This window comes from Genypterus blacodes, unplaced genomic scaffold, assembly GCF_046128005.1.
Source record: "Genypterus blacodes isolate CSIRO-AG114 ecotype Tasmania unplaced genomic scaffold, CSIRO-AGI_Gbla_v1 ptg000270l_1, whole genome shotgun sequence".
Taxonomy (NCBI): Eukaryota; Metazoa; Chordata; class Actinopteri; order Ophidiiformes; family Ophidiidae; genus Genypterus; species Genypterus blacodes.
Genome location: NW_027467061.1, coordinates 25,001 through 50,694, shown reverse-complemented (window position 1 = coordinate 50,694; position 25,694 = coordinate 25,001). Strand labels below are relative to the sequence as shown.

Below are 25,694 nucleotides of genomic sequence, written 5' to 3'. Positions count from 1 at the left end.
CTTTACCTCAATGTGTAACAAAACAGAACAGTACACGATACACGAAGCCACCTAACAACCTCAAACCATAGAAATAGAGCAGACTCTGTGATCTACGCGCTCTAGTTCTATACCCGACGTCTACGACGTAAGATGACGCCCTGTGTCATCATGACGCAAGGGGTGGCGACGTGGAAAACATGGAGGAGAGGAGTATGTAGAGGAAACTTAATCGTCTGAAATTTGTCCGAATTTCTAGAATATTTAGCGTTATATCGCAGCTGGTGAGCACCTGGGTCCAAGTGGTGACGCAGCATTAAAAACAGCGTCTGTTCAGCGAGCCGGGGAGCCGGCAGAGCCTCGGAAAGGGACCGAAGCTAGTTTGACAGGTAAGCGGTCAGCTGATTGCAAAGAAGCAGACAACGTTTATCGCCTTCTGCTCTTTTTACGTTAATAGCTGCTGGTTGATTGAATACGCTCATTTAACCGACACGACTCAGTTTGAGTTAATGCACGTTTGAATAGCCTGTGTGTCGTGTTGACAGTGACCCGGGCTCTGACTATTTTCTGCACTGAAACACGATGAGCTAGCGTCACGTCAGAGATTCACAAGTTAATTAAAGCTGCAGGGGAGCTTGAATTACCAAGCATGTTTCTTTATTGCACCATAATTTCACATATTTAGACGACTCTATGAGCCATTTTCAGCAATACCTACGTAACCAGTATTGTTTACTCCCAGTAACTTGATTTTGAGTGAATGTTGACCCGTTGCCACACCTGTATAACAAAGGTGTGCCATCATGAAAAGGTCATGCACATCCTGCTTTGCACAGTGAAATTAGCCTTTTCCCTATACCTTGTTGGCAAAATGTTGCCTGTGGAGATCCAACTTGTTAGAGATCAAGACCAAGCAATAATAGTTTAAAGGATTGTACAGTTCTTCTGTGTTTCCTAAAGGTTGCCACTCTGCCAAAATAAACAGCAATGGGAACCTGGGCTTTATTCCATGTTAATGATTAATGTGTTTCAGGACACAAGGAAGAGCAGCAAGACGTTTTGTTGTCACTGTCCCATTGTCCCAATCTAACCTTCCGTGACATTACACATTCCATTATCATAATTATTATTGTTGCACCATTTGCCATAGGTAGAACTTTCTGTGTAGTGAGCATGGGCGTGCTTTGCGATACAGAAAAATAGCTCACCGCCTGTGACGCTTCCAAACCTGAAACCTATCTCTTTCAGACTACCACAGCATTTGGCATATGCCAGGTGAAGAAGCAGTGAGGAGCAGCGAATCTGGCTGAGTGGAGCCAGTAGAGATGGGAGCCAACACCAGCCAGGTCAGTGACCTGTCTGAAAACCCCAACCTCAAGACCCTGGTGGGCACTGAGGCCATATCAGAGAATGACCCGTTCTGGAACCAGCTCATCTCCTTCACCTTCATCAGTCCCACCAGCAGGTAAGTTCAAAGAAAAATACAACACTAAGGCTTGATTGTTAAGACAGTAATCCAAACTGTCGTCATTGTTTGCTTTGTTTGGTAAGGTTTGGTTGGTCATGTGTGTAAGATCCATCATTCAGCCTTATGCAGGATGTTTGCAGAGCTCACCCATGCAGTGTGGCAACAGGTTTTATTCTAGTTAACCTTTAATTCCTTTTGTAAATATTATATTGAGAGTTTCATCTGCTACATTACCCCTTGCTGATGATGGCAAGTGAACATACACGTACATTTATTAAAGGGCGTTTCAGGGATTCTCTGTGAAGTGAGTTGAGTCATTTGTGTAGTAGTAGTAGGCTTCAGTCTTCATGCTTATGTTACATGTCATACTGAAAGTTGCCATGGTACCTCATCTTTAAGAAGAAACATCAAGATAAGATACTGAAAATGTCCGATTCGCTCAAAGCAACAGTGGCGATCCCTGAACCTGAACACATATTTAATTCTCTTCTCTTTTCTCTCTTCTCCTTTCTTCCTCTAACTGTAAACAGTGGAGACTCCAAGTTATTGGAAGAGGCCGTCATCCCCCTGGCCAAGACCCTCAGTATGTTGCCTACGATGAAAAAATCTTCTTATGCATATGTAACTTATGTATCTTATGGATTATGTATTTGAATTTTGTAGTAGTGTGCACATAATGGATATCGGCTACTTTCAAGCTTAAATTATAATGTTACTGTAATATAATATGCTTCAAAATATCAGCTGTGTCATTGTACGATTAAAGTAATCATATATTTGCTCAAAGGACACAATCTTCTGTAATTTATGAAGATGATGTTAATTTTTATCCTGCTTTTTTTCTAGTTGAAAACAATCCCAGGACGGGGAACTTTGGCGCTCTCGTGAGGATTTTCCTGGGAAGAACCAAAGAGTTAAAAATCTCCACAGAATGCCAAGAGTGAGTATGGGAATACCAAAGAAAGAGCTGGGAACAAACTGGGATTGACTACATCGGTAATGATAGACTAGATGAGAGAGATGGATCTCTTTGTGCTGGGGTGTGTGCGCAAAAACACACACACACGCACGTTCCTGCGTGTGTGTCCCGTGAGAACGCTGGTGAGGTGTAATGATCAACCTGTGCATCATTATTCTGCACTTCCATCTCACATTTCACATCAGTTTTTGCACTGTAAACAAACGGTGAATCTACTGTTGTATAGGAGCAACACACACACACACACACACACACACACACACACACACACACACACACACACACATTCAGATATAGGCTGTAGACTAATTGGCATGTGCAGATTATCAATTTGTGGAGCAGATCAGTGTTTTGTGGTTGAGCTGTAGTTTGAATGGTTCCAGTCATTTGTTATTTTTCTTTATTTTCCTTTTTTTTCGTCATTTGCTTTCTCTCTGTCACATACACACACACACACACAAACTGCCTCATTAAACTGTGGTTAAGTTCACTGCACCTCCGGCATTTTCTGAGCTATCAAAGGGAAAATTGATTATACAAGACACAAACTCAATAAAGAATAAGTTCCTAAAGATGCACCGAAACCATTAAAATTCAAGATCCCCTCAAAGCAAGAGGAAACTGCTTAATTCCTGCCACAACATTTGAGTTTATTGCCAAATGTAGCACAAACTAGCTCATAAACAGGATTTAAATACATAACTAGTGATTTCACAACATGGAGAATTTTTCCGGCTACAAGACAAAACCAGACACGACACAGGAGGGCAGCATACAATTACTTTTATTGGAATATTTTATGGCACTGAAGTTGCAACCTGCCCATTGAACCGATCGTGTTATACCACAGGTTGATAAATCAGAATTGTTGCGTTTGCAATTGGTTTAATTGGGAATGGGTTTCTTCATTTTCATTCTCCGATGAAGTAATGAAAGGTTTATATAGTTATGGAGGCACAAGTGTGTGATGGTTATGTGTGTGCAGCCTGGTGCTGTGTGTTGACAGCAGTGTGAGGGAGAGAGAGAGTGAGAGATGTAAACTATTGCATTGCAGTACTTGTAAAACATTTATGCAACAGTGATGCTTAGGGAGAAAGTACATTGGGGAAGGCTCAGTCCATGAATATAGGACAACAAACTGTAATGCACCGCTCGAGTTCGCCATCTTTTTGTTTTGCTTTCGTTCCGCAGTCAGCTGTTTATCTGGCAGGCTCACAACGCGCTGTTCATGATCCGCTGCCTGCTCAAGGTGTTCATCAGGGAGGTGAGCGAAGAGGAGCTGCAGCTACAGTTCTCCTACCAGGAGAGGGCACCAGGCACCTGTGGAGGTGAGGCTCCATCCACGGTCCATGTCAGCAGTCAAACCGTGAAAATCTACATTTATCCTAGTCTACACTTACTGTAGGGATTAAGTAATTGTTTCTGTGTTTTAGTCCACAATCCTGAATATCTGCAGACCTTCAGAGTTGGGTTTTCTGTTTTCTAGGCCATGCAGAATGACAAGGCGCCACTATATAGGCTTCAATTAGCTAATGTCACTTTGCTTTTCCTCTGTGCGGTCAACACGAAGAACAGCAGATGGGTGGGAGAGAGAAAGAGAGAGCGGTATTGATGGAGTGGGAGAGAGATTGACCGTCCATCAGGGAGCGGCCATATATGCGTGTGTGTTTTAATAACTCTCTCAACCTCTCTGGTGTAGATGTGGGCGGCGAGGACCTCCTGGAGGAGCTGTTGTCCAACCTGGTGCACCTCATCGTGGAAGTGCCCCTGCTGTAAGTGTTTTTCTGTGTATGGCCTGTACGGTTGCGTGGGCGAGCCGTGTCTTTACGTCCACTTGAAAGGTTAGAGAAGTCCCGACTGATGCAGATACTGCACATAAGCAGTGGGAACATTTTGACCGATTTGTTTTTTTTCCCTCAGACATGATTCATAAACTATCACAGTGATCTTTTTCAAAACGAGTTGTGTTCTGCATCGCACCAGTCAGCACGGTAATCACATTCAAATGTCAAATAGTGTAGTCAGTCCAGTCCTTCAACTATTTTTGAGTATCTTGTTTTTGTACTCGCAATCTGTCGCAGAGCAACAAATGCAAAATGTATTATGACACAATCTTCATTTGTGTATGTAGCCTGATTCATGCGTAATTCTAACCATCGTTTTAATAGAATGGAACGGTTTAAGTTAATTAATAGTTGTACCTTTATTTTCCAAGTAAACCCAGTTGGCACATGTTATGATGTAAATTGTATCTTGTCGCCATTAAGTGGCAGCAAATGTTCTGAAGCGAGGCGGCTGCAACAATTAGCGCAGAAAAAGCATTTTACTCAAGCTGGTAATGTTTCCACCAGTTTGTGCATCTCTTTCACTCTATAGTCTGCGTGTCTCTGTGTTCAACGTCTAGCCAAACTGTGTGTTTTTCGGTGCCGGTGTGTGTGTGTCTGTGTGTCAGGAAGCAGACAGCAGTTGAGTTTAGCACACATACTTTGCAATGGAAAGTGTGTTTGCAGACTGTGCCTTACAGGTGCCGCTGCAACGGAAACCGCTGTGTTTACACTCGAAAGGACTTCTGCAGTCCCTTTATTAATGCGTAGTACGTAGTGTGTTTTTTGTTTTGTTATTTTCCAATAACCTACATTCCTGCATTTCCCATCTGTGTAGAAACTAATCCTGAATCTAAACATTGTCCAATTATATCAACATGTGTGTGTACATTACATACTGGTGTAATGTGGATGTAATGACAGAACCATGCATTCATAATTCATTGTTCCAAAACAGTCTCATAAATCCTTCACATTGGGTCCATTAACTTTAATTAATCTAGTAGGATATTAAAAAACTAAATTTAAGCTTCACACGCAATTCCAAAGTATATTAAGGGTCATACTGTGATGTCGGTGTTAATGGATATATAATTCCCAGCTCCATTATGAATTCATGTCATGGGGCATTATAGTTAAATTTTATGTAATCATCACCGTGGCAGTAAAGTGATTTAATCTGTCTGTCCCTGCAGTGACATCACCTATAGTATCCTGTTTGAGGCTGTGACCACGCTGCTGGTGCTGTTCTCCTACCAGCTCTTCAACAAAGACATCCTCCGCGACGGCGTCATCTACCAGCACATCATGAAGGGACGATGGTGAGACAGAGCACACTTCAATCACGAGTACCTCAACCAAAACGTCATTCCCCGCATTCACCCTCGTGCCAAGTCCCCGCAAAAACAGATGGACCCCACAGAGTCATTTTCAACTGCGCTACAACCGCTCTCCGCTCTTGCCCCCGGCGAGACCGCCACAATCTGTCGGAGGGAACTCTGTTTTTGAAAGCGGGCCCAGATCGTTTGAATCTTCTCCAGTACAAAGCGCCTCCGTCTGATCCGGCCCGCTGCTCCTCTATCCAGACTCTTGATGCAGGCGGTTCACAGGAATCCCCCCCCCCCCCGTCTCCGCGCTCGCTTACCAAACGGGCTCACCAAGCGCCAGAGACCAGAGTCACCGCGCAGCGTCGAGATTAAACCCATTAATACACTCCGTCTGTGACATGAGACTTTCTGAGGTCCTTTATTTGTGAGAGAAAGTGAAGTGAAGGTTTCCCTGTTTGCCCCCAAATCTGATACAAAATAGAAGAAGCAGCATAGCAAAGCGATCTGATCTCCACGGTAACACTATAATATAACTGGATCTTCTTTGTTCTCGCTGCAGTTAAGAAAGTTTTGTTAACTTAATTTCATTGTTGCGTTCAATAAATGCGTTTGGAGCCTTTTTGTGCAGTTGAAATGGGCGCGTAGAGGATAAATGTAATTTTCTTTTAGGGCTCTCTCAGGGAAGGTGCCAAACGAGAGCACTTTGGATTAATTGCCACTGATGCTGAGGAAAGGCTTCTTCAGCTGCTGATGTTGGCAAGGTGGATTTAGAAGGAGGTCCAACGCGGTTAAAGTCATTTTCAAGCTCTTCTAAAATCTATTTCCCCCTCTCTCTTGTTTTTCCATTCGTCGTCCCCGTCAGCTTGTCTCTGACCAGCCGACTGGTGAAGACGCTGCTGTACAACTTCATCAGACAGGAGAAGTGTCCACCTCCCTCCACGCACATCTTCGAGCCACAAGCCGAGGGAGGCGGCCTGCTTTACGGCCTGGCATCAGGGGTGGCAAGTACGGGCACGCACAAACACACACACACACACACACACACAAACACACACACAGAACAGAAATTAAATCTGTGTTATTTCTCTGTGGTTTCGTTTTCCGTTAATGGTTAAATATGGTAAAATAGTACAAAGGAGGTTTTAAATCTGTTTTTGTAACCTGTGTGATCATTTGGGTTTGGCGTTCTGGTGCTGTTCACCTTACCGGGTTCCATTTTGGCTCGTCGCCGCATTCACACATTCTCAACTATGAAAATAAAAACCCCCCGAAAGAATGTTCTTTGATAAATGCTATTATCAGATCGTTTGGAGCAAAGTGCCAGTTCTTTTCTCTGCCTCAGACTGGAGCCAGAGGAAGAAGCGCCGTTAATCAGACGAGTGAAAGTGAGAGCCATTCACACTTGGCATCATCACCCAGAGCGATGATTCAAAAATTACCAGAGTGTTGCTGCTGTGTGTTAGAGCGAGTTTGTGCAGTGTTCAGTGTTCAGTCACTTAAGTGTGTGTGTGTGTGTGAGAGTAGGCCTGCTCCTGCGGGTTTCCCCCGCACGTAATTGCGCTTGTCGGTTGTTGGTGGCGGTTTCCTATCAGTGAACCATCAGCATTCATCCAGCCTGTCTGTCTGTGGCCAGTGACCAGCGCGATGAGTTATGTTGGCCTGTCCTGTTCTGTAATCCCCCAGAGCCTGCCTGTCTGCAGCCGCCTCCCTTATACACACACACACACCCACGGGCCGACAAAGACACACACTCTTGCACTGGGCCCAGAAACAACACTTGTTTTCTTTCTCTGTCTCTCCCCTGTGTGGACGGAGACAGAAGGGATTATGTGTGTACATAACAAAAGCATTCATTTCATTTCAATGTGTGTTTGTTTGTAGGTACTGTTCTTGTATTAACAGTAAATATCAGTTAACTGCTTCAAACAAACTTTACTGTGACAAACGGCAACAAATGTTCAGCTATTTAAGTCTGCAAATCCTCAAACAATGCTGCGGACTAACCGTGACACGGACAGGACTTCCTTTACAATCCCTCGCTTTTATTGAGACATCACTCGTCTCTTGTTAGTTGCATATGTAATCTGCCGGACACGCCAGCTGTAATGCCAGCACACACACACATATACACACACACGGATATATACATATACACAGGCACTCATAAATGGACCGGCCAGGTGATTAAGGAAAGCAGCGCTCGATGTCCGTCTCGGTTATGAAGGGACAGGACAGGATATCGCTTCCTCGCCCTCTCGAGCTGCGTGAGCCTGAACGAGCGTCTGCAGGGGGATTATCGCCTAGACTGGCAACGCTGAGCTCGTCCTCCTCTCCTCTCCTCTCCTCTCCTCTCCTCTCCTCTCCTCTCCTATTCCACCTGACAGGAAAAAGTTAAAGCCGTCTGTCTGTCCGCCCACACTGTAAAGGTAATCCCTATGCAGTCCTCATATTCCACATTACTGGCATAGGTTTCTTACAGTGGACAGGCAGAGGTTTCAGACTATTAATAATCAAGTGGCCATGGCACCACACACACACAGTCACCTTGCTGTGTGTGTGTGCAAAGCTCCAGATAAGTATAGCACACTTAGAAGTCGGTAACTCGTCAGTGTGGGAACAGCGTGAACTCCGTTTTACATTTTAAGGGTAGCGTTTTATTATGATAATGATAATTGGTTGCGAAATCAGTCTGCGTCTGTGGAATGTTCTCATAAATTCACTAATGCCCAACTGGAGGTTGTGTTATTGTTTTTGGTGGGGATGGGACGGGGCTGGGCTGTGTGTGCTCGGCTCTAAGCATGCATGTTGATTTGTGGGAGATTATCAGAAGAAGTGTGTTTATTTATTGTCTGTACAGCCTGTTTCCCCCCGCTGTGTGTGTGTGTTTGGATAATCATCAGAAGAGAGGCGTAGTCTTGCATGCGCGTGTGTGTGTCTGTCTGTGTTTGTATACTTGGCCAAAGCGTTGGACCAAAGCCATGATGTCATATTTCATTCCCTGCTATGCAAATAAATAAGTAAGTAGCACATTCTGTCTGTCTGTGTTCACCCAGCCTGCGGCACACTGCTCTGTCTGAGCTCAAGTGTGTGTTCTCAGTTGCAAAGAGTGGAGAGTTATAGCTGAGCTCACACACTCTCCCACCTGAACTCCCTTCCCACGTCTCCCACCCCTCCCCATCAGTTGAAGTGTCTTGTCGCTGGCGTTGATGCAAATGGAACAGGTGACACGGGATAAAAGCCAAACTAAAGCAGACGGAACTGAAGCAATGGTCGATTTTTGACAAAGCCGAAGGCGATCATGTGCTTAGAATAGTTCAGGTTTGACGTCACAGGCCTCAACTTAGACTTAGTTTATCATCGACAGCTCAGCTTCAGTTGCAGAAACACACGATGCGCTCTATTCTTGCACCTGTTTGCTATTTTGAAGATGAGATGCAGTGAAAGGATGGAACTCTAAAGCTTATTGAGAAGGTGTAATGTGTTCTGTCTGGCAGCACAAAGGCTTCACTGCCACCGTATCACGAGTCTGATATCTGCACGTCATCCCTCTGGTCCGTGCGTGACCTCTCCTTTCCCTTTCCCTCACTTTCCCCTTCCATTTCCTCCTCTTCGTGACCTCCTCCTCTTTTTTTTTGGTGTTTTTCCACTGGGCCGGTAGCCAGGTCCCGGGCAGCCTAAGCAGTGTAGCGTTATTGGGTTTATGCGGTGAGTGGGCAGACAGGCGGGGGGGGGGGGGGGGGGTCTGAACCGAGCCAGACGGATAACAAACAGCACTCGCTAAGGTAAGACGGGCTGTTTGCATGAGAGACGGAGAGAGGGAGAGGGAGAGAGAGAGAGAGAGAGCGAGGGAGCGTTTCTTTTGCGCATACAAGTGGAGGAAATGAAGTCTCTGTGGTGGCGGTGATGATTGACGGCTCTGTCATTCACTACTGGACTCTCTGTCTCTCTCTCGCTTTCAGTCACACTCTCAGGCTTCTCTCGCCTGAACCACAGAGGGAAAGAGAGGCGTGGTGTGTGAGACAAGAGGGAGAGAGGCTTCATGAGAACATGACGGGTGCCAGTGATGTCATTGTTCTCTGATGCTTACCCATAAACAGAACGTAGACAGCAACTGATCTACTTCAATTAAAATGCAGTGGCAGCGTTTGACACATTTAACTGCTGTCACAAGTTCATCCCTGGTCATCGCCGTTACATAAATGCCGTGTAGAAGTCTGTGACATTAATCGAGCCTCCCATTACTCATCAAATTGGCGGCGTCTGACCCGGTTTCTCATTAGCTCACGGGGGACAGACACAAAGCCTGGCCGGTTAATGCACGTTGACCCATTAGGATCCTTTGCTGTCATTCTAAACAGGATACGTCTTATTCTGCCTCTGACTAATGTTCAGTTTGTGCGTTGTGGCAGGCTAGACGTGCAGGAGCCACAGGCTTGTCGTCTGTGTACCTTCGTGCCTTCGGGGCCCCTCGTGACAAATGCGTGCCTGAAAGCACAATGGCTTAGCGGCGGTGCACGGAACTTCAGCTCTCTGGCGTTGGCAAGTTTTCTTTGGCGCCGTCTGTGTTAGTTCAACTTTCGGGTACTGCTCACTCCGGCACGTGACTCCATTGTGCCTGGGTTGCCTTTGATTACAGTCCTTGGCATCCATTTTGCTGTGAAAGTGTGTTTCAGATGTAGGAGTGAGCTGTAGACTTTGGGATGAGACACGCACACACACACTGAATCTTCTTTCTGACACATGTTCCTGTTATTCCTTGTACCCTCCAATTCTCACACCAGCCTTCTGACAACTTAAACACTGAAATTCACCCTAGCAGAAATGCACAAATACAAGTGTGTGTGTGTGTGTGTGTGTGTGTGTGTGTGTGTGTGTGTGTGTGTGTGTGTGTGTGTGTGTGTGTGTGTGTGTGTGTGTGTGTGTGTGTGTGTGTGTGTGTGTGTGTGTGTGTGTGTGTGTGTGTGTGTGTGTGTGTGTGTGTGTGTGTTTCCAGGTGGGTTGTGGAGTGTCCTCACATTGGGTGGAGGTGGCAGCAAAGCAGGGATAGAGCAGGAACACAACCCCTTACCTTTGTCCAATCAAAGCCTTCTTCTTCTGCTGGTCCTGGCCAATCTGACCGATGGGCCCGACTGGCCCAATCCTTACCGCCAGGCTATCACTTGTTTCAGGAACACACAAGGTAAGAGTGTCACATTAGAGTCTCTGTAGAGCTCGATGCGGTTGCTTCTGAGACATTTGTCTCAAAGAAATCACAGAATATCTACCTTTTGCCCGTGTAGACACGTCGTCGCTGCCTGTGGAGCCGCCGCACACCTTCCAGATCAACTTCAACAGCCTTTACACAGCACTGTGTGAGCAGCAACGCTCCGACCAGGCCACGCTACTGTTATACACACTGCTGCACCAGAACGCCAACATGAGGACGTACATGCTCTCTAGGACCGACATGGACAATCTGGTACGCAGTATGGAAAGGAACACACTTGCGTCACTTGAGTGTGTCGCAAAAGTGCTTTTTAATGATCTAATCTATCTAAACTATATAGTGACTCGTTTTATATTCAGACAAATGTGCAACAGCCTCCGCTCAAGGGAAGACTTAAGTCCGATAGAAAGATCTATGTAGATAATCACATCCCACTGTCTCTCTAAGGTGCTGCCTATCCTTGAGATCCTCTACCACGTGGAGGAAAGAAACTCCCATCACGTCTACATGGCTCTCATTATTCTCCTCATCCTAACAGAGGACGACGCCTTCAATCGCTCCATCCACGAGGTGGTGGGTAGACACACACACACTTACACGCCTCAGTCCAAAACCTTACGATTCCCCTCAGACCGGCAGGATTCCAGTTAGTAATGCCGGAATCTTTCATTTCTGCTTCTCTCTCTCTCTCTCTCTCTCTCTTTCTCTCTCTCTCTCTCTCTCTGTCCGTCCGTAGGTATTAAAGAATGTCTCATGGTACACAGAGCGGACGTTGACGGAGATCTCACTTGGCAGTCTGCTCATCCTGGTGGTCATCCGCACCATTCAGTTCAACATGACACGGACGAGGGTAAGGAGCACGTTCACCATCACCTCCATGTTCTGCAGCTTTAAAATCCATCAGCTGTACACACATTTCAATATTTGCTGTCTGTGTGTGTGTCCCTCGCTCTCCCTCTCTAGGATAAGTACCTCCACACCAACTGTCTGGCTGCGCTTGCCAACATGTCGGCCCAGTTCCGCTGTCTCCATCAGTACGCCGCCCAGCGGATCATCAGGTGAGGACGCACTGAAGGAGGGCAAACAGATAAGCAGACAGACACGGAGACAGATACAGCATTCAGTGATGGAACGCGGTTGTGGCGGACATGCACAGGATCAAATAACACGTACAGCACTCACACGGGCTTTGGGATCATCAGGCTCTCCATAGGCAAACCAGGGTTTAGGCCAATGCAAAGCAGCTGGTGTTCATGTCTGACTGGCTGGACTGGGGACAGACTGATTGGAGCAAATCATGCGTTACAGCTACCTGCAAAATGTTTTCATTGGTTGGTGATGCATGTATCATTAATGCGCACACACACACGCACACGCACACACACACACACACACTCAAGCATGTCCTTACCTCACCGTGTGTATCTCCCTCCACATCTCTCCATGTATGTCTGCTGTTTTGACTCAAAGAGGAACACAGCCTATTGACTCCCTGTCTGATGATGATGATGATGATGTTGATAATGATGATGACTGCGCTATGGACCGCGTTCAACTAAACTCAACTAGCTGGCGGTATAGAGGGAATTTCCTGCCAGGAATTTCCAAATGTCAGCCAGGCAGCGTTGAACCTGCCGCTGGATGGACTCTCAGAGAGGATGACGGCTGCTGCTATTTGTTTGACGGCCTCCACCCTGCGTCTCTCTCTCTCTACTGTTCCTCTATTTACTCTTCCTCTTTGTCAGTATTCCATCTCCCTCTGCGTTCTTCCTGCACCCCTCGTTACCTCTGTCCTGTGTCCATTCTGAGACTCGGTTTAGTTAAGAGTCGGTTTAGTTAACATGCGTCTACAATCCACCGACCGGGCTCCAGCAGAGATCACACCTTTGATTTATTTTAATATTAAGATATTTCCTGTGATCTCCGCTTGTGTTTGTGATGTTAGTGCTCATGAATGATCTAACAGAGGGGCCGGGTGTGTTCACAGAATCATTTGGCCGTCCGTCAGCGCGTGGGACGGCACAGAGGAGCCAGTCATTCAGGCTACTGTGCTCTATAGTGGGTGAGGGTCCCAGGTGGGGCGGACTTGGTGGTCCCTCAGTTGGACTAGGGGACAAAAAAAAAGCCTAACAAATAGAACAACGGCTCCTATTAAGCAGTCATAGCTAAAAGAGGCTTAGACATGGAGCCAGATGACAAGTAGACCGCCTCAATGCTGCTCAAATATCTGCATTCAGCCAATTAGCCCGGATGGGAAATGATAGAGAGAGTATGTGTGTGAGTGTGTGAGTGTGTGTGTGTGTGTGTGTGTGTGTGTGTGTGTGTGTGTGTGTGTGTGTGATGCTGACAGATGGACAGGTGTAGCTCTTAGCGGCTTAGCTGAGCCCTGTTTGGCCTTATGAGTTTCCCAAGCCCTTGCTCTGTTACTAAACATAATTATGTTTGCAGCGTTTTCAGTATATTTCATTAGATTGATTAGATTCCCGTAATTAACACAAGTCTAAGAGCTTACAAAGCAAATGCTCCAGGGCATATAGAAATACTTCACTGAGAAAGGTAATAGAAAAACAAGTTCTAAATAAACAAGAGGCTAAAAATGTATCCAACCAAGATAGAATTATCATGAGAAACACAAACTCTTCACGTTCATTATCGCTCCCTCGTACTGCTCTTATTTAAAGGAGGTGTTAAGAATCTCTTAACCCTTATAAGGAATGAAAGCAGAGCTCCTCCTCTGATATGTTTCTCCCAGCGGAACAGTTCTGCCAAAATGCAAAGGACTGGGACGGCTTCAAATTTCCATCTCATTAGAAATCTTATGCTGTACCACACTGTGAGCAACTGTTACCAGGAGCCAAAACCGACACACATTGTGGCTCTGGGCAGGACTGAGCTTGTGTATGTTTGTGTGTGTGTGTGTGTGTGTGTGTGTGTGTGTGTGCTTGCGTGTGACCGACCATGTGTTGATGTGTGTGCGTTCACCCATTTTCTAGCTACGACCCAAGGTCAATCCGAGCAGAGCCTCAGACACTTGATGTATGTCTGTGTGGAACCATCACATGCAATCTCATTCCATGCAACTTTACAAACACGCGCACGTACACACACACCTAAAGGATGAACCCAGTCTGTTCAAAACTGGGTCAAGTGTCTCTGACGACGAGATCAAATACATTCAGTGAATTCTCAAATAAAAGGCAAGTGTGCTAACATGGCAAATAAAAGCCAATCTCAAACAAAGGCAACGTTAAAAATGACCTTTGATTGTTAAGTATGCAGGAAAGGTCTCATTTAGAAAAACATTACGGATGAAAGCTGTAAAATATACGACTAATTAGCCACAAATGTGCCCTTAATATTTATATGTATGAATTAAAGAGCTGTGTTTGTGGTTGAGACGAGTCAAAAGATATGCACAGCTGTGTGTTGTTTGGTCTTGTTTGTGTTGTTGCCACTCTCACACTTTTTCCCCTCTGTGTGTGCGTGCGTGCGTGTGTGTGTGTGTGTGTGTGTGTGTGTGTGTGTGTGTTCAGTTTATTTGCTTTGCTTTCCAAAAAGCACAACAAGGTGCTGGAGCAGGCAACACAGTCTCTGAGGGGCAGACAGGGAGACAACACAGCCCTGCCGGACTACGTGAGTAACACGCACACAGGCACACGCACACACAAGCGTACACGTGCACTGCAGCCTGGCTCTCACTGTTTATCATTATATCTTAAGTGCAAATAATTGGCAGATACATTCAGCATTTAAAGAAATGCGATCTCATGGCTGCAACTAACAATTCTTTGACTCACAAGTTGCCGTGGCGCTTTTATGTCTTAGTCCTAACAGAAGTGAAGATGAGCTCCACATGGAGACAGAAAGATGTACCATTTTGCACGATTGAAATCTATTATTGATCTAAAGAATCATGACACCATTTCACATTTATTTGATATCGCCATGGCGCCGCACACAATAAGCAAATACTAATCCATATTTGACAGCTTCGTTGTCTCCCCTCGCCGTATAAAAGTGTTATGAGGCAATCTCTAGCTGTGAAATAACCCAATATTTTACTTTTGGAAGCAGTTTTGCCAACCGCTCTTGGCAGTTACCGTGGATATGTCTGATGATGTGACAGACTGTTGTTGCAGTCGAGTGTGTTCACGTTGCGTGCCAGACTGCAGCTCTGTCTGTTCCAATTCCTTGTCTTCTGCTTATTATTATTCTGACCCCACTTTGTCCACGCACGCACACACGCACTCACACACAGAGTTCTATAATGGAATTCCCACATTTGGCTAATGCAGCGAGCATTCAGAAAATTGAATGTTGATTTCAATCTTTCACCGTGTTTATCAAAGTAATACTGAAACAACCTTGAAAACATCAACGCAAACCTGAAACCTTCCTTTGTAGACTCTATGTAGTGGAGCTGCCTTAAATTTGTGGTGATGTCATTACGTAATCACATCTGTAAGTCTTGGTAGTACATACTGTATAGTTGACTAATGGATGCGCAGTATTCAGGCACTTCCAGTATGCCTCCAGCTTTGTCTCGTCTAGGTCTCAGTCTGGCTGTCTCATTAGATTTGCAGGGTCCCAGACAATTTGTATGTACGTGTGTGTGTGTGTGTGTCTTTGTGAACAAATGTGTATTTGTGTGCATGTGTTTGGGGGGGCATGGGGGCGGTATCAGGAGGTCCCTGTTGATGCCCCTAGCTGCCGGGGGAGCTCTAAGTGTATGTGAGTGCTCTTTCACCCGTGAAGTAATTGTCTGACGAGGCCTCTTACGGCCGCATATGTACACACGCACACACACACGCACACACACACACACACACACACACACACACACACAGGCAAAATGCAATCACACATATTTGTTTTGATGCATTTTTCCTTCAGGGCCAAGTTTATTTATGAATACGTGCATATAGACAAACACACTCTTTATATAACTGGGAATGGAAGGAACAAATCACAGAGCGAGCCATTACTTTGTAATGAATAGAATGTCTCTATTAACGTCATAGCTGCACCCATATGTCACCGTAGGAGTTTGCGTTGGGTGAATGCAATAACAACGACTATGATAATCACTTTTATGCAACAGTGAAAACACTCAAGACGCACACACACACACACACACACACACACACACACACACACACACACACCTCTTATACAGCAACAAACTTCCTTTTCCTTGAATAGTGTCTGGCACCTAGTCTGGGTCACAGACGTTTCAGACGGAGCTGGTCAACTGTGCTGATACGGCCGTTATCACCCAGCTTAGACTATACTGACTCTGCATGACATTGGTTCCCATGTCTACCATCCGCAGCTCGTGGTAACCTCGTCGCTTGAATGAAGCCCTGTGATGAGAGGAAAGCTATTGTCTGCCTACAGACTGTTGGTAAACACACGTACACAGACGTGTGTGTTAGTTGCATTTCAGTTTCAGCTTTTCCTGTGTGTGTGGCAGTAAACTCTGTGGTTCTAGTGAGGGGTGTTTCTCAGGGTTCGATGAGGTGTGTTGTGTTGTTTTGTGCCGTTGAGAGTGACAGGGACCTTCTAGGCTGGCCTCGATTCTGTCTGTTGTCACATTTTAACCTTGTCATCTGATAATCACACTGATTGTGCTCAAGTCCTCATCGAAAGCATATGACAAGCACAGAATAGAGGAAATCTTACTTACTTACTTTTTTGACAATTGAATGGGAATTAAACAACATTAGGGAACTGCGTAGGTAGAAGGTTTACAATATACAACTAATTAAATGTGTTTTTCTAAAGCTTAAGGATGCGGGAGTGTGTGATTTTCCTGGTTGGACGGGAAATATTTGATGTCATTCCTTTTGTGGATAGTTGAATTTCTCAGCAAACAGGACATCAGGGACTTGAAACTGTCACCAAAGCTCCTCTGAAAGAAGCACATTAGAAATAAAGGAAGATAATCAGCAACAGAGTCTGCAGTGCTATAATGTGCCAATACAAAGCAACGCTAACGCACGGTTCATGCATTCCATTCAGTAATTGTCAGCCGAGGCACCAATACAATTACACACTGTTGTTGTACATTAAGAGCTCTTACGTACAGTAAATACAGAGCCAGTCAGCTTAAATCAATGGCGGTAGGATAATTGCATGGAAAATGTTAGATGCAGCGGAGGGAAAATGAATGAAAAGCTTTAACTAGATGTCTTTATTCAGTAGGTGGACCAGTTTGAGTCGTGCGGCTTCACACACTGGCTTCCGTTTGCTCGGGGAGCCATTTTTTTCCTGCGCTGGTCCTCCTCTCCTCCTGCAGTAGTTACGGATGTGGCAGCTTAATTGAAAGCAGCTTTTTTCCGCCGGCATTCTTCACCGGCTCTCGTCTCGGCGAGGGAAGAGCGGGCGGCAAACGGAGAAGGATGGGGACCGACGAAACGCGAGACATTGATGAAGAGTTTGGACGGAGAACAATGGAGAGAATACAGAGAGGAGAGTGTGTGTGTGTGTGTGTGTGTGTGTGTGTGTGTGTGTGTGTGTGTGTGTGTGTGTGTGTGTGTGTGTGTGTGTGTGTGTGTTTTTATATTGACGGGCATCTGGAAACAATGTAATTTGGCTGAGTCTGGCTCTGGAGAGAGAACTAATGTTTGTTTAATGTGGGATTGTCCTGGACGTGTAATTGCTCTCTTTACGAGGGAGAGAGAGGAGGATATAAAAAAAAAACGTTGTCAGATGCTTTAAGCTGCGGGTTAAAACTGGGCGCTTTCTCTTTACGTGTTAATGTCTCCCTCTCTGTCTGCCTCCATGTTTCCCTCCCTCTCTTCCTCTTTCTGTCTCTCTGTCTGCCTGAGTGTGTCTCTCTCTCCCTCTCTGTCCATCTTCTCTCTCTCTCTCTCTCTCTCTCTGGTACACATCCCCCCACCCGTGGATGTGTTTGTGCTGCTGCGTCTGGTTAGTGTCAGGGAGGGAAGAGTGAAGGGTCCGGGCCCCCCTGAGCCTCCAGGGGACAGCCCAGAGGCTCCTAACCCAAAGCAGAGCAACTCTCTGGGGGCCCCACAGATCCCCTGCCCAGCCTCTGCACCTCTGGCTGCCTGGTGGTCTCCAAAGACTTTGGAGTTATTTTAGTTTGAAGTGACGTACAACGACGTCCCACGCACACACACACACACACACACACACACACACACACACACACACACACACACACACACAACCATTAAACGACGGAAATATGGGCTGTGTTGTATCGTGTTGTGTGTCACTGTTTATCCTCCCAGGCAATGGTAGTGGTAGGGTTACTTTACTGTCTCTTAATCTGTTTACTGTAGCACATTTCAAGGAAGAGACTACACACACACACACACACACACACACACACACACACACACACACACACACACACACACACACAGACACACACACATACACATACACATATATACACACACACAGCCACAGCCAGAAGCATGTTGGACCACCCTGTCTATGTGTTTATGTGTGCCGCTTGAGTCACAACGTGTGATCTCTCTTTAATAGCCAGAGTAAATATATGCATTAGCTTTGTGTCGGTTTCCTCTCATTCAGCGGAAGTCCCAAGGATACATCAGCAAGACGATAAACTTCCGTCCTCTCTTTGTTAACTGCCTTTCCGAGAATGACATAAAGTGAAGCGCGACTACAATAATTCTTCAATATTCTTGTGTTTGTCTCTTAAGGTCGTCCTCCCCTATGAACGGGATTCAAAGCGGCTTTCATCAGATATCAGTGTTTAGTGGCGCAGGTCAGCTGCCTGTGTATCCAAGCATGTTTTGAGTCCTAACATGCTTGTGTGTAAACCAAACAGATGCGGAGGAGTAATTACAACTGGAAGCAGAGGAAAGAAACGAGTTAAGGAGCGGACGAATCAGACCGTCCGACCGTGACAGACTCACCTTGGCTGCCGACGAGGCACAAGAATCGTCTTTCAATCCTTCGCTCGCCCCTTGTCTCCCTCCCACTCTCTCTCCCTTTGTGCGCTCCCTCCCTCTTAATTCCCAAGAATCATGCTCAAGTACGGCAATGTCTCGTCGGTTACTCGTGTGTCTCTTGCTCAGAGTCGTCTCTCTTTTCTGAGAGTGTATTTCTACATTACTTCAACCACTGCAAAAAGAGGCTTTGACTGTTATTTGCTTGCGAGACGAAACCACATGTAATGATCTGAATCTTCAGTCATTCCCTAGATGCACGCCACTGTTGATGCGTCTCATGCTGTCTCTCTCTCTCTCTCTGGATCTCTCGCCCTGTATCCACTCATTAAGGCGGCACCCCGCTGAGGATGGAGAGCCGACTTTCCCCTGGAGCTTCTGATCCTCTGAAAGTCTGAGCGAGTCTCTTCTCCTTCTTACTCATATAACTGTGCGTCATGTCTGTCTTCTCTCCTTCAACTGATTGTTTATACTCTCACACAGCATTGAGCGTCACCCCTGCAGTCAGCAGGTGTCCTGGTGGGGGGGTCTTGGGGGGGTTGAGCTAATGGCTGTCTGCGTCCGAATGCAAGTGCTGCCTTGCGGCGTCCTGACGTTTTATTTGCTTTTTCCTCTTTCCTTTCTGGATCAGCACAGTGGAACGGAACACAGCTCACTAGATCAATTAGCGCTGCCTGCCTGCCCGCCCGCCTACGTAGCTGCCAGAGCGCCGATTCAGCCTCAGGCGTCATCTTCCTCATCATCACCCGCTTGCGTCATCCGTTGCCTTTGCTGCTCTCCTCTCTCGGCCCCCCTGCGGTCAGCGACAGCCCTCGTCTCCGTCAGGATGTGCGCTTGTGTGCACCGATCATAAGATGTCTGCGTGTGTGAAATCTGTCGGACTTCCCCTCTAGCCGAGACAGTGATGCTGCAGTTGTCTGGCTGCAATCTTTTTCCTAGACAGACAGACTGCATTGTTGTCGTCGTTGTTGTTGTTGTTGGACAAGCGCCGTCTTTTATTTCCTAATGCTGCGTGTGCCTGTGGGAGCCTGTGGGTGTAATGAGGGGCTGACCGGGGCACAATGCTGCACAAAGAGGTGTGATTATGAACTTGCCATGGTTCCACAATGCGGGTCAGACAACGGCCTACTTAAAATGTCCCGAAAGACGACACAGGCTGCCTTTTCCGAGCCTGCCTCTCTCTCCCTCTCCCTCTCTCTCTCTCCCCCTCCCTCCCTCTCTCTCTCTCTCTCTTGCTCTCGCTCTCTCTCTCTCTCTCCCGCTCTCTCGCTCTCTCTCTCTCTCTCTCTGGCCTCCTTACATTATTGCGTACGTACTCACTGTTTTCCCACTGAGTCTCTCTCTGTTTCACCCTCGTGACCGGGCCTCAAAATGCAAATAAGATATTTTCAGCTCTTTCTCTCTCTATCTGTCTGTGTTTTCTTCATGCCAGCGTGCAGGCGTGTTGTGATCTCTTGGCGCCTGTCAGACCCGTCTGTCTGTCTGACACGGCCATAACTTACCATGCAAATCTGCTTTGGATCAAATGTGGCAGGAGCTTCTTCCAGCCTGATGGTGGCGTCATGATAGCAAATTTAATGTTTCTGTTTTATAACACCACCATTTTCTTTTAAGCATCCACTCATATAGGCCACGCCCATTTCTGCCTCATCTATAGTTTTAGCTCAATGGTCAGAAACGTTGGCGTGTAGAAAGTCTCGTCTAAGCCAGATGAAGGTTTCTCACCATTTGGCCACAGTCTGCTGCCTAACGTCAGTGGGAGTGGCTCATCCTAGTTTCATCAATCAACCTGATGGTGGCGCTATAACAGCTACAGTGAAGCATTTCAGTGGGACCAGCTGAGGAATCGCTAAGCTTTTACTTTACATCACATGTCTGTCTCTGTGGCCACATACAGTACATACATGGGTACATGTAGACTCAACACTGTCCTTCCCACACACACACACACACGCACACATATCTACACACACACTCACTCTGTAATTTGCCTCGTCTGTCATTGTCTATCAGACGGAGAGCAAAGGTGAAAACACAAGCAGACATAACACATTTGTGCCCTCCGTGTTGAGGAGTCGGTGACGGAATCGGAAGAAAGAAGAAAACACACACTCGCACACACACACACTCTTCCCCTAATGTTTGAAATGAGTAAAATGCAGGCAGATCATCAAGACTAATGACACATTTTGAGTCAGAGACCTATATTTTCCTGGGTGGAGCGTAGACATTGAAGAGCGGCAGAAGTGGTTGTGACTAAATGCCGGGAGGGAGGGAGGGAGGGAGGGGGAGAGGGAGAGAGAGAGAGAGAGATTTTGTGTGTGTGTGTGTGTTTTTTGGGGGAGGTGAATAACAGGGTAGGAGAGGAGGAGGAGCCAAGGTATTTAAATCCTGTCTGGGTTTCAGGCAGAGCGTGGACATCTTAATCTCATCCACTTGACACACACACACACACACACACACACACACACACACACACACACACACACACACACACACACACACACACACACACACACACACACACACAGGGCCTGGCAGACGTCTAGCTAGCCTATTTTCATGTGACCTGAATTCCCTAGTGTGGCATTTTTCCCCCCGTCCCTCCATCCCTCCCTTCCCACCCACCCACCCCTCCGCTCTGCCAGGCTAATCTCATTAAGCCGACGCAGAGCTGGAGAACAAACACACACACATGAGGCATCCCTCACTCCTACGCTGCCTTCCTCTTCTGATCCTCCTTTCTTCCCCCCCCCCCGTGCCCTCTTCTGTCACGTTCATTGTCACCATTTACTTCGCCGCACTCCTTCTCTCTCACTCTCACTTTCCCCCTCTCTCTCACTCTCTCTCTCCTCCCGCGCTTCCTTTTCCATCCCCGTCTCTCTCCCTCTCTCCCTCTCTCCCACTCGCTCGTGTCTGTCTGCGCCTGGTTCCTGTCTAATTACCTTCCTTGCCGTAGCGGGTCTAGCCAGGCAGCCGAGTCGAGCACAGAGAGCCCACCTCTGCTCCCAGACACATCATCAATCCTCATTATAGCCTGCTCCCCTGCCTTCCACTTGCCTCTTTACATCTGCCTGTTACAGCTCCGCACGCCACACACACACACACACACACACACACACACACACACACACACACACACACACACACACACACACACACACACACACCAGCCTGTAACACACTTCTGCACCAACCTGTTGGGAATCAGCCCCATTATTGCACCTGTGTGGCACGCTTGATTCATCGTCAACACACAGCAGTATACAGTTATGTGTTTTGCAATCATTTGAATCCCCGCGTGTGTGTGTGTGTGTGTGTGTGTGTGTGTGTGTGTGTGTGTGTGTGTGTGTGTGTGTGTGTGTGTGTGTGTGTGTGTGTGTGTGTGTGTCTCTCGCTCTCGCTCTCGCTCTCGCTCTCTCTCCCATGTAACAAGCGCAGTCATTTATATGATCAGGACTTATTTTAGAAGCAGGACACAGAAGATGGAACAGAAAGCGCCGCCGCCGCCACGCCGCGGCTCCGTTACAGATGCTTAGCCCAGATTGGAGCTGAAATCTCTGCGTCCAATCAGCTCGCCCCGTTTGAGCTAAGTCGCGGTTTAGCCAGCATTAGTTAAATTCTTGTCCAAGCAGGTCATCAAAACAAGAGATGTTTGTCACAAAATGAATCCCGAAGTGCTGCGGAAAGTGGCAACCAATTTTGCAGGCTGGCGTCTCTCCCCCTAATGGACACGCTCGGTTGTATTGTTGGTTTCCATGGTAACCGACAAATAAACAACAGTCATGCCCATTTTTGCATCCCATCACATAAACAAGCGTATTTTATCATAAATTCAAACTGTAACTTAATGAATTTGACAGAAATCGACTCGCATTTAAAAAGGCGGTTCCTCGTCGCGAGCGTGGAAATGAGGCGCAGCTCGAGCCCAGAGGAAGCCAGTGATGATGATGATGATGTTGATGATGATGATCCGCGCTGTCTAAAGGCGAGACCTTGTGTCTAAACAAATATCTGAGGAAAGTGTAAGCAAAGATAGAGATTTCTGTTTCTTGTTTTGGGTGCAACCTCATGAAGATTGTTTTCCCCCCCACAATCCTCCAGTGTTGTGATGATACAGCGACACAGCGAGCAGACATCATGGTATCTGCCATGGACTGAGCCATTTGAGTCACCATTTAAAAGTTTCATTTGATGGTATTTGCTTTAAAACTTCCAAAATCTTCCCGAATAGAGCGTGAAATTGTTTTTGGCGATCATTAATTTGCAATTCTATCTAACAAAGTCATAATTTACTGTGAATACCAAGCTGAGTCTCCTGAATAGCAGGTAGAGGTCATTTCTTCTTTTCTTAGTATTTAAACCCATTTCAATGTCAACACTAGTGAGCTATTAATCAAAGAGACGAAGTGCAAGTGATTAGTGACGCGGCATCGGCACAGATGCTCTCTTGTGTTGGGCGGCTGACAGATTGACCCAATGTTCCCTCTGAAGCTGCAGGCAGAAGTAAGAAAACACTGAACTGGGCTGTTTGGCACGCCGACAGCCGTAAGCGCTTCGTCTGAAAATTGAAAGCTTTCCTTTGTTGGAGGGTAAAAGTGACAGCCTGAATCCGGAGGACATTTGATATTATTTTGTGCGTGTATGAAATTTGAGAGGAAATCAGTTATTTGCTTGCACGGGAGCTCAGTTTGTCTCGGTCTCACTATGACTGTGGGGCGGTGAAGTATAAATCTGAGCTGAAACTGCTTTGGCAATGTCAGTGTTGGTCGTTCAATGGTCAGTTATTCGCCCCCTTCTGCTTTCTCTCAGTCTCCGTCTCTTTGTCTCGACGCTCCTCAGCAAATTGGCAGCGTCGGTCATCTGACTATGCGCTCAACACGGACGTCCTTTTTATAGAATAGTGTCATTGTGCGCTCCAAATCTAGGACTCGGGGCTTCAGGTCCATTTTGTTGGCAGCGTCACTTTGATGAATCACCGTGCCTCATCAAAATGGACTCTTTCATCTGTTGGAGATCTTATCTTTGCCTAAATGGCACTTGGTAGAACTTTGAAAGCTCCACACACAGCCGTCACATCACTAAGGACTTATTATATCATCACATTGTGTTTCATTTGTGTGGATTTGGTTTCTGTGTCCTCTCTGCCGCGCTCAGAAGGACGTTATCTCATCAGGGTGTCCTCTGTCTGTCTGCGTGTAGACACATTGTTAGATAGAACACAATAACTTAACAGGGATGGATAGAATCTCCTTCCTTACACCACAGGTTCACCCTGAGGAGCAGATGGTCTGATTAGATGTTGGAGCTCTGCGGTGAATATATTTGCCTATTAATGAGGACACTAGTTTCCTTGAAACTACCTAAAACTCCTTAAAACATTAAAACGGCACAGTGTGTGGTGCTGTCAGGAATACTGGGTCTTAATAACGTTAAAGTGGATAAACAGTGTCGCCCAAACAGAAAAGAGAGAAGAGACCTGTATTTTTTTGTGCTTTGTTAGATATACTTGACATGAGTCACTGGGTCGGCCCACGCCTCTCTCTCTCTCTCTCTCTCTCTCTCTCTCTCTCTCTCTCTCTCTCTCTCTCTCTCTCTCTCTCTCTCTCTCTCTCTCTCTCTCTCTCTCTCTCTCTCTCTCTCCCCCCCCCCCCCCCCCGTTCACCCAGTGCGTCCCTCTTCCCATAATGTCAGCTGTCACAGCAGACAGTTGTCTGTGCCGCAGCAGGAGACATGCTGTGACGTGACCTGACCTGTGGCTCACAAGGACATTTCTCTGTCCCTCACGCCGGCTGTCAGCGCACTAACAGTACTAACAGCTCGTACTGGCTGGGTTACTCGCTCCCCTTGCCCCCCTGCTCACCACCCTGACATTTCTCCCACTAATCTATCCTCTCACTGATCAATCTAGCCACAACAAATCGTTTGAAAACACTGTTACAGGTGATAGCTGTGTGTTTTTGGTGGGGAAACCAGTTGACCTTTCCCCCCCCCCTCCCCTCCCCCTCAACCCCGCAGGCCCAGGACCTGAATGTGATCGAGGAGGTGATCCGCATGATGCTGGAAATCATCAACTCCTGTCTGTGCAACTCTCTGCACCACAACCCCAACCTGGTGTACGCGCTGCTCTACAAGAGGGAGCTGTTTGAGCAGTTCAGGACGCACCCCTCCTTCCAAGACATCATGCAGAACCTGGACACGGTCAGAAAACGCACGCATACACACACTCACAGTCCACACACGCACGCACGCACGCATGTATTTGCAGTGGTGAACAGGATGTAAAAAATGAATGTATTCATGCACAGTGGTGAACTGGTGCTTGCTTCATATCGTTTTCATTCCTGTTGCTCCCACATTCGGGTTCATTCTCCCTGCCTTTGACACTTCTTCTATACCTTATTTTCTGTTTTTTGATATTTCTGCCGCACGACTTGTTGTGGAGATTTGAGAGGCGTGCACATGTTTTCCCATAACCACCTTCACCTCGTAGGTCCACAGAGACATTGACGCTTTCCCCCACAGAAGCAGAACTCCAGCTTCCTCACACTGATACCCTCTGTTTATTTGGCCCAACATTAGGTTTTCCTCTTAATTACCAAAATATGCCAAATGAGCTGAGGCTTAAGAGCCGAGGAGCCGGGGCCTTCACGGCGTCGGCGAGTTTGAGGAAGCTGAAAACAGATCAAAGTTATGGAGATTTCCCTTGAATTTCCTCTGCGTCTCTAAGCAGCACGGCGCGCTGAGATTCTGTTGGCCCGTATGCGAGCTGCATCATTAACATGGAGCGCGGTCCCAGTGTACAGTACTCTGCGCTGTGTGAGCCTAAGTACTATTGATGAATTAATCAGTCCCACGGTGTCGAGGGGCTGCGTGTCAAATATTCATCGGGAGTGTATGGCATGTGGGGGAGGAACAGGGGACGGAACAGAAAGCTGTCACTCACAGCTGTATTAATAATGTCGAGG

At 46.7% G+C, this 25,694-nt stretch overlaps 1 protein-coding gene across 1 annotated transcript in view; it reads left to right on the top strand.

The window, feature by feature from the left end:
- Positions 1–155: 155 nt before the first annotated feature.
- The window catches only part of dym (dymeclin), a 34,746-nt gene continuing 9,207 nt past the window's right edge, over positions 156–25,694 (top strand). The window contains exons 1-15 of the mRNA XM_076171790.1: positions 156–368; positions 1,228–1,444; positions 1,978–2,030; positions 2,294–2,387; positions 3,618–3,754; positions 4,126–4,198; positions 5,446–5,571; positions 6,440–6,582; positions 10,571–10,756; positions 10,857–11,035; positions 11,231–11,356; positions 11,520–11,633; positions 11,747–11,841; positions 14,317–14,416; positions 24,745–24,927. Coding sequence (XP_076027905.1) covers positions 1,305–1,444; positions 1,978–2,030; positions 2,294–2,387; positions 3,618–3,754; positions 4,126–4,198; positions 5,446–5,571; positions 6,440–6,582; positions 10,571–10,756; positions 10,857–11,035; positions 11,231–11,356; positions 11,520–11,633; positions 11,747–11,841; positions 14,317–14,416; positions 24,745–24,927 — 1,749 coding nt within the window. The 5' untranslated portion in view covers positions 156–368; positions 1,228–1,304. The remainder of the gene's footprint in view (positions 369–1,227; positions 1,445–1,977; positions 2,031–2,293; positions 2,388–3,617; positions 3,755–4,125; positions 4,199–5,445; positions 5,572–6,439; positions 6,583–10,570; positions 10,757–10,856; positions 11,036–11,230; positions 11,357–11,519; positions 11,634–11,746; positions 11,842–14,316; positions 14,417–24,744; positions 24,928–25,694) is intronic.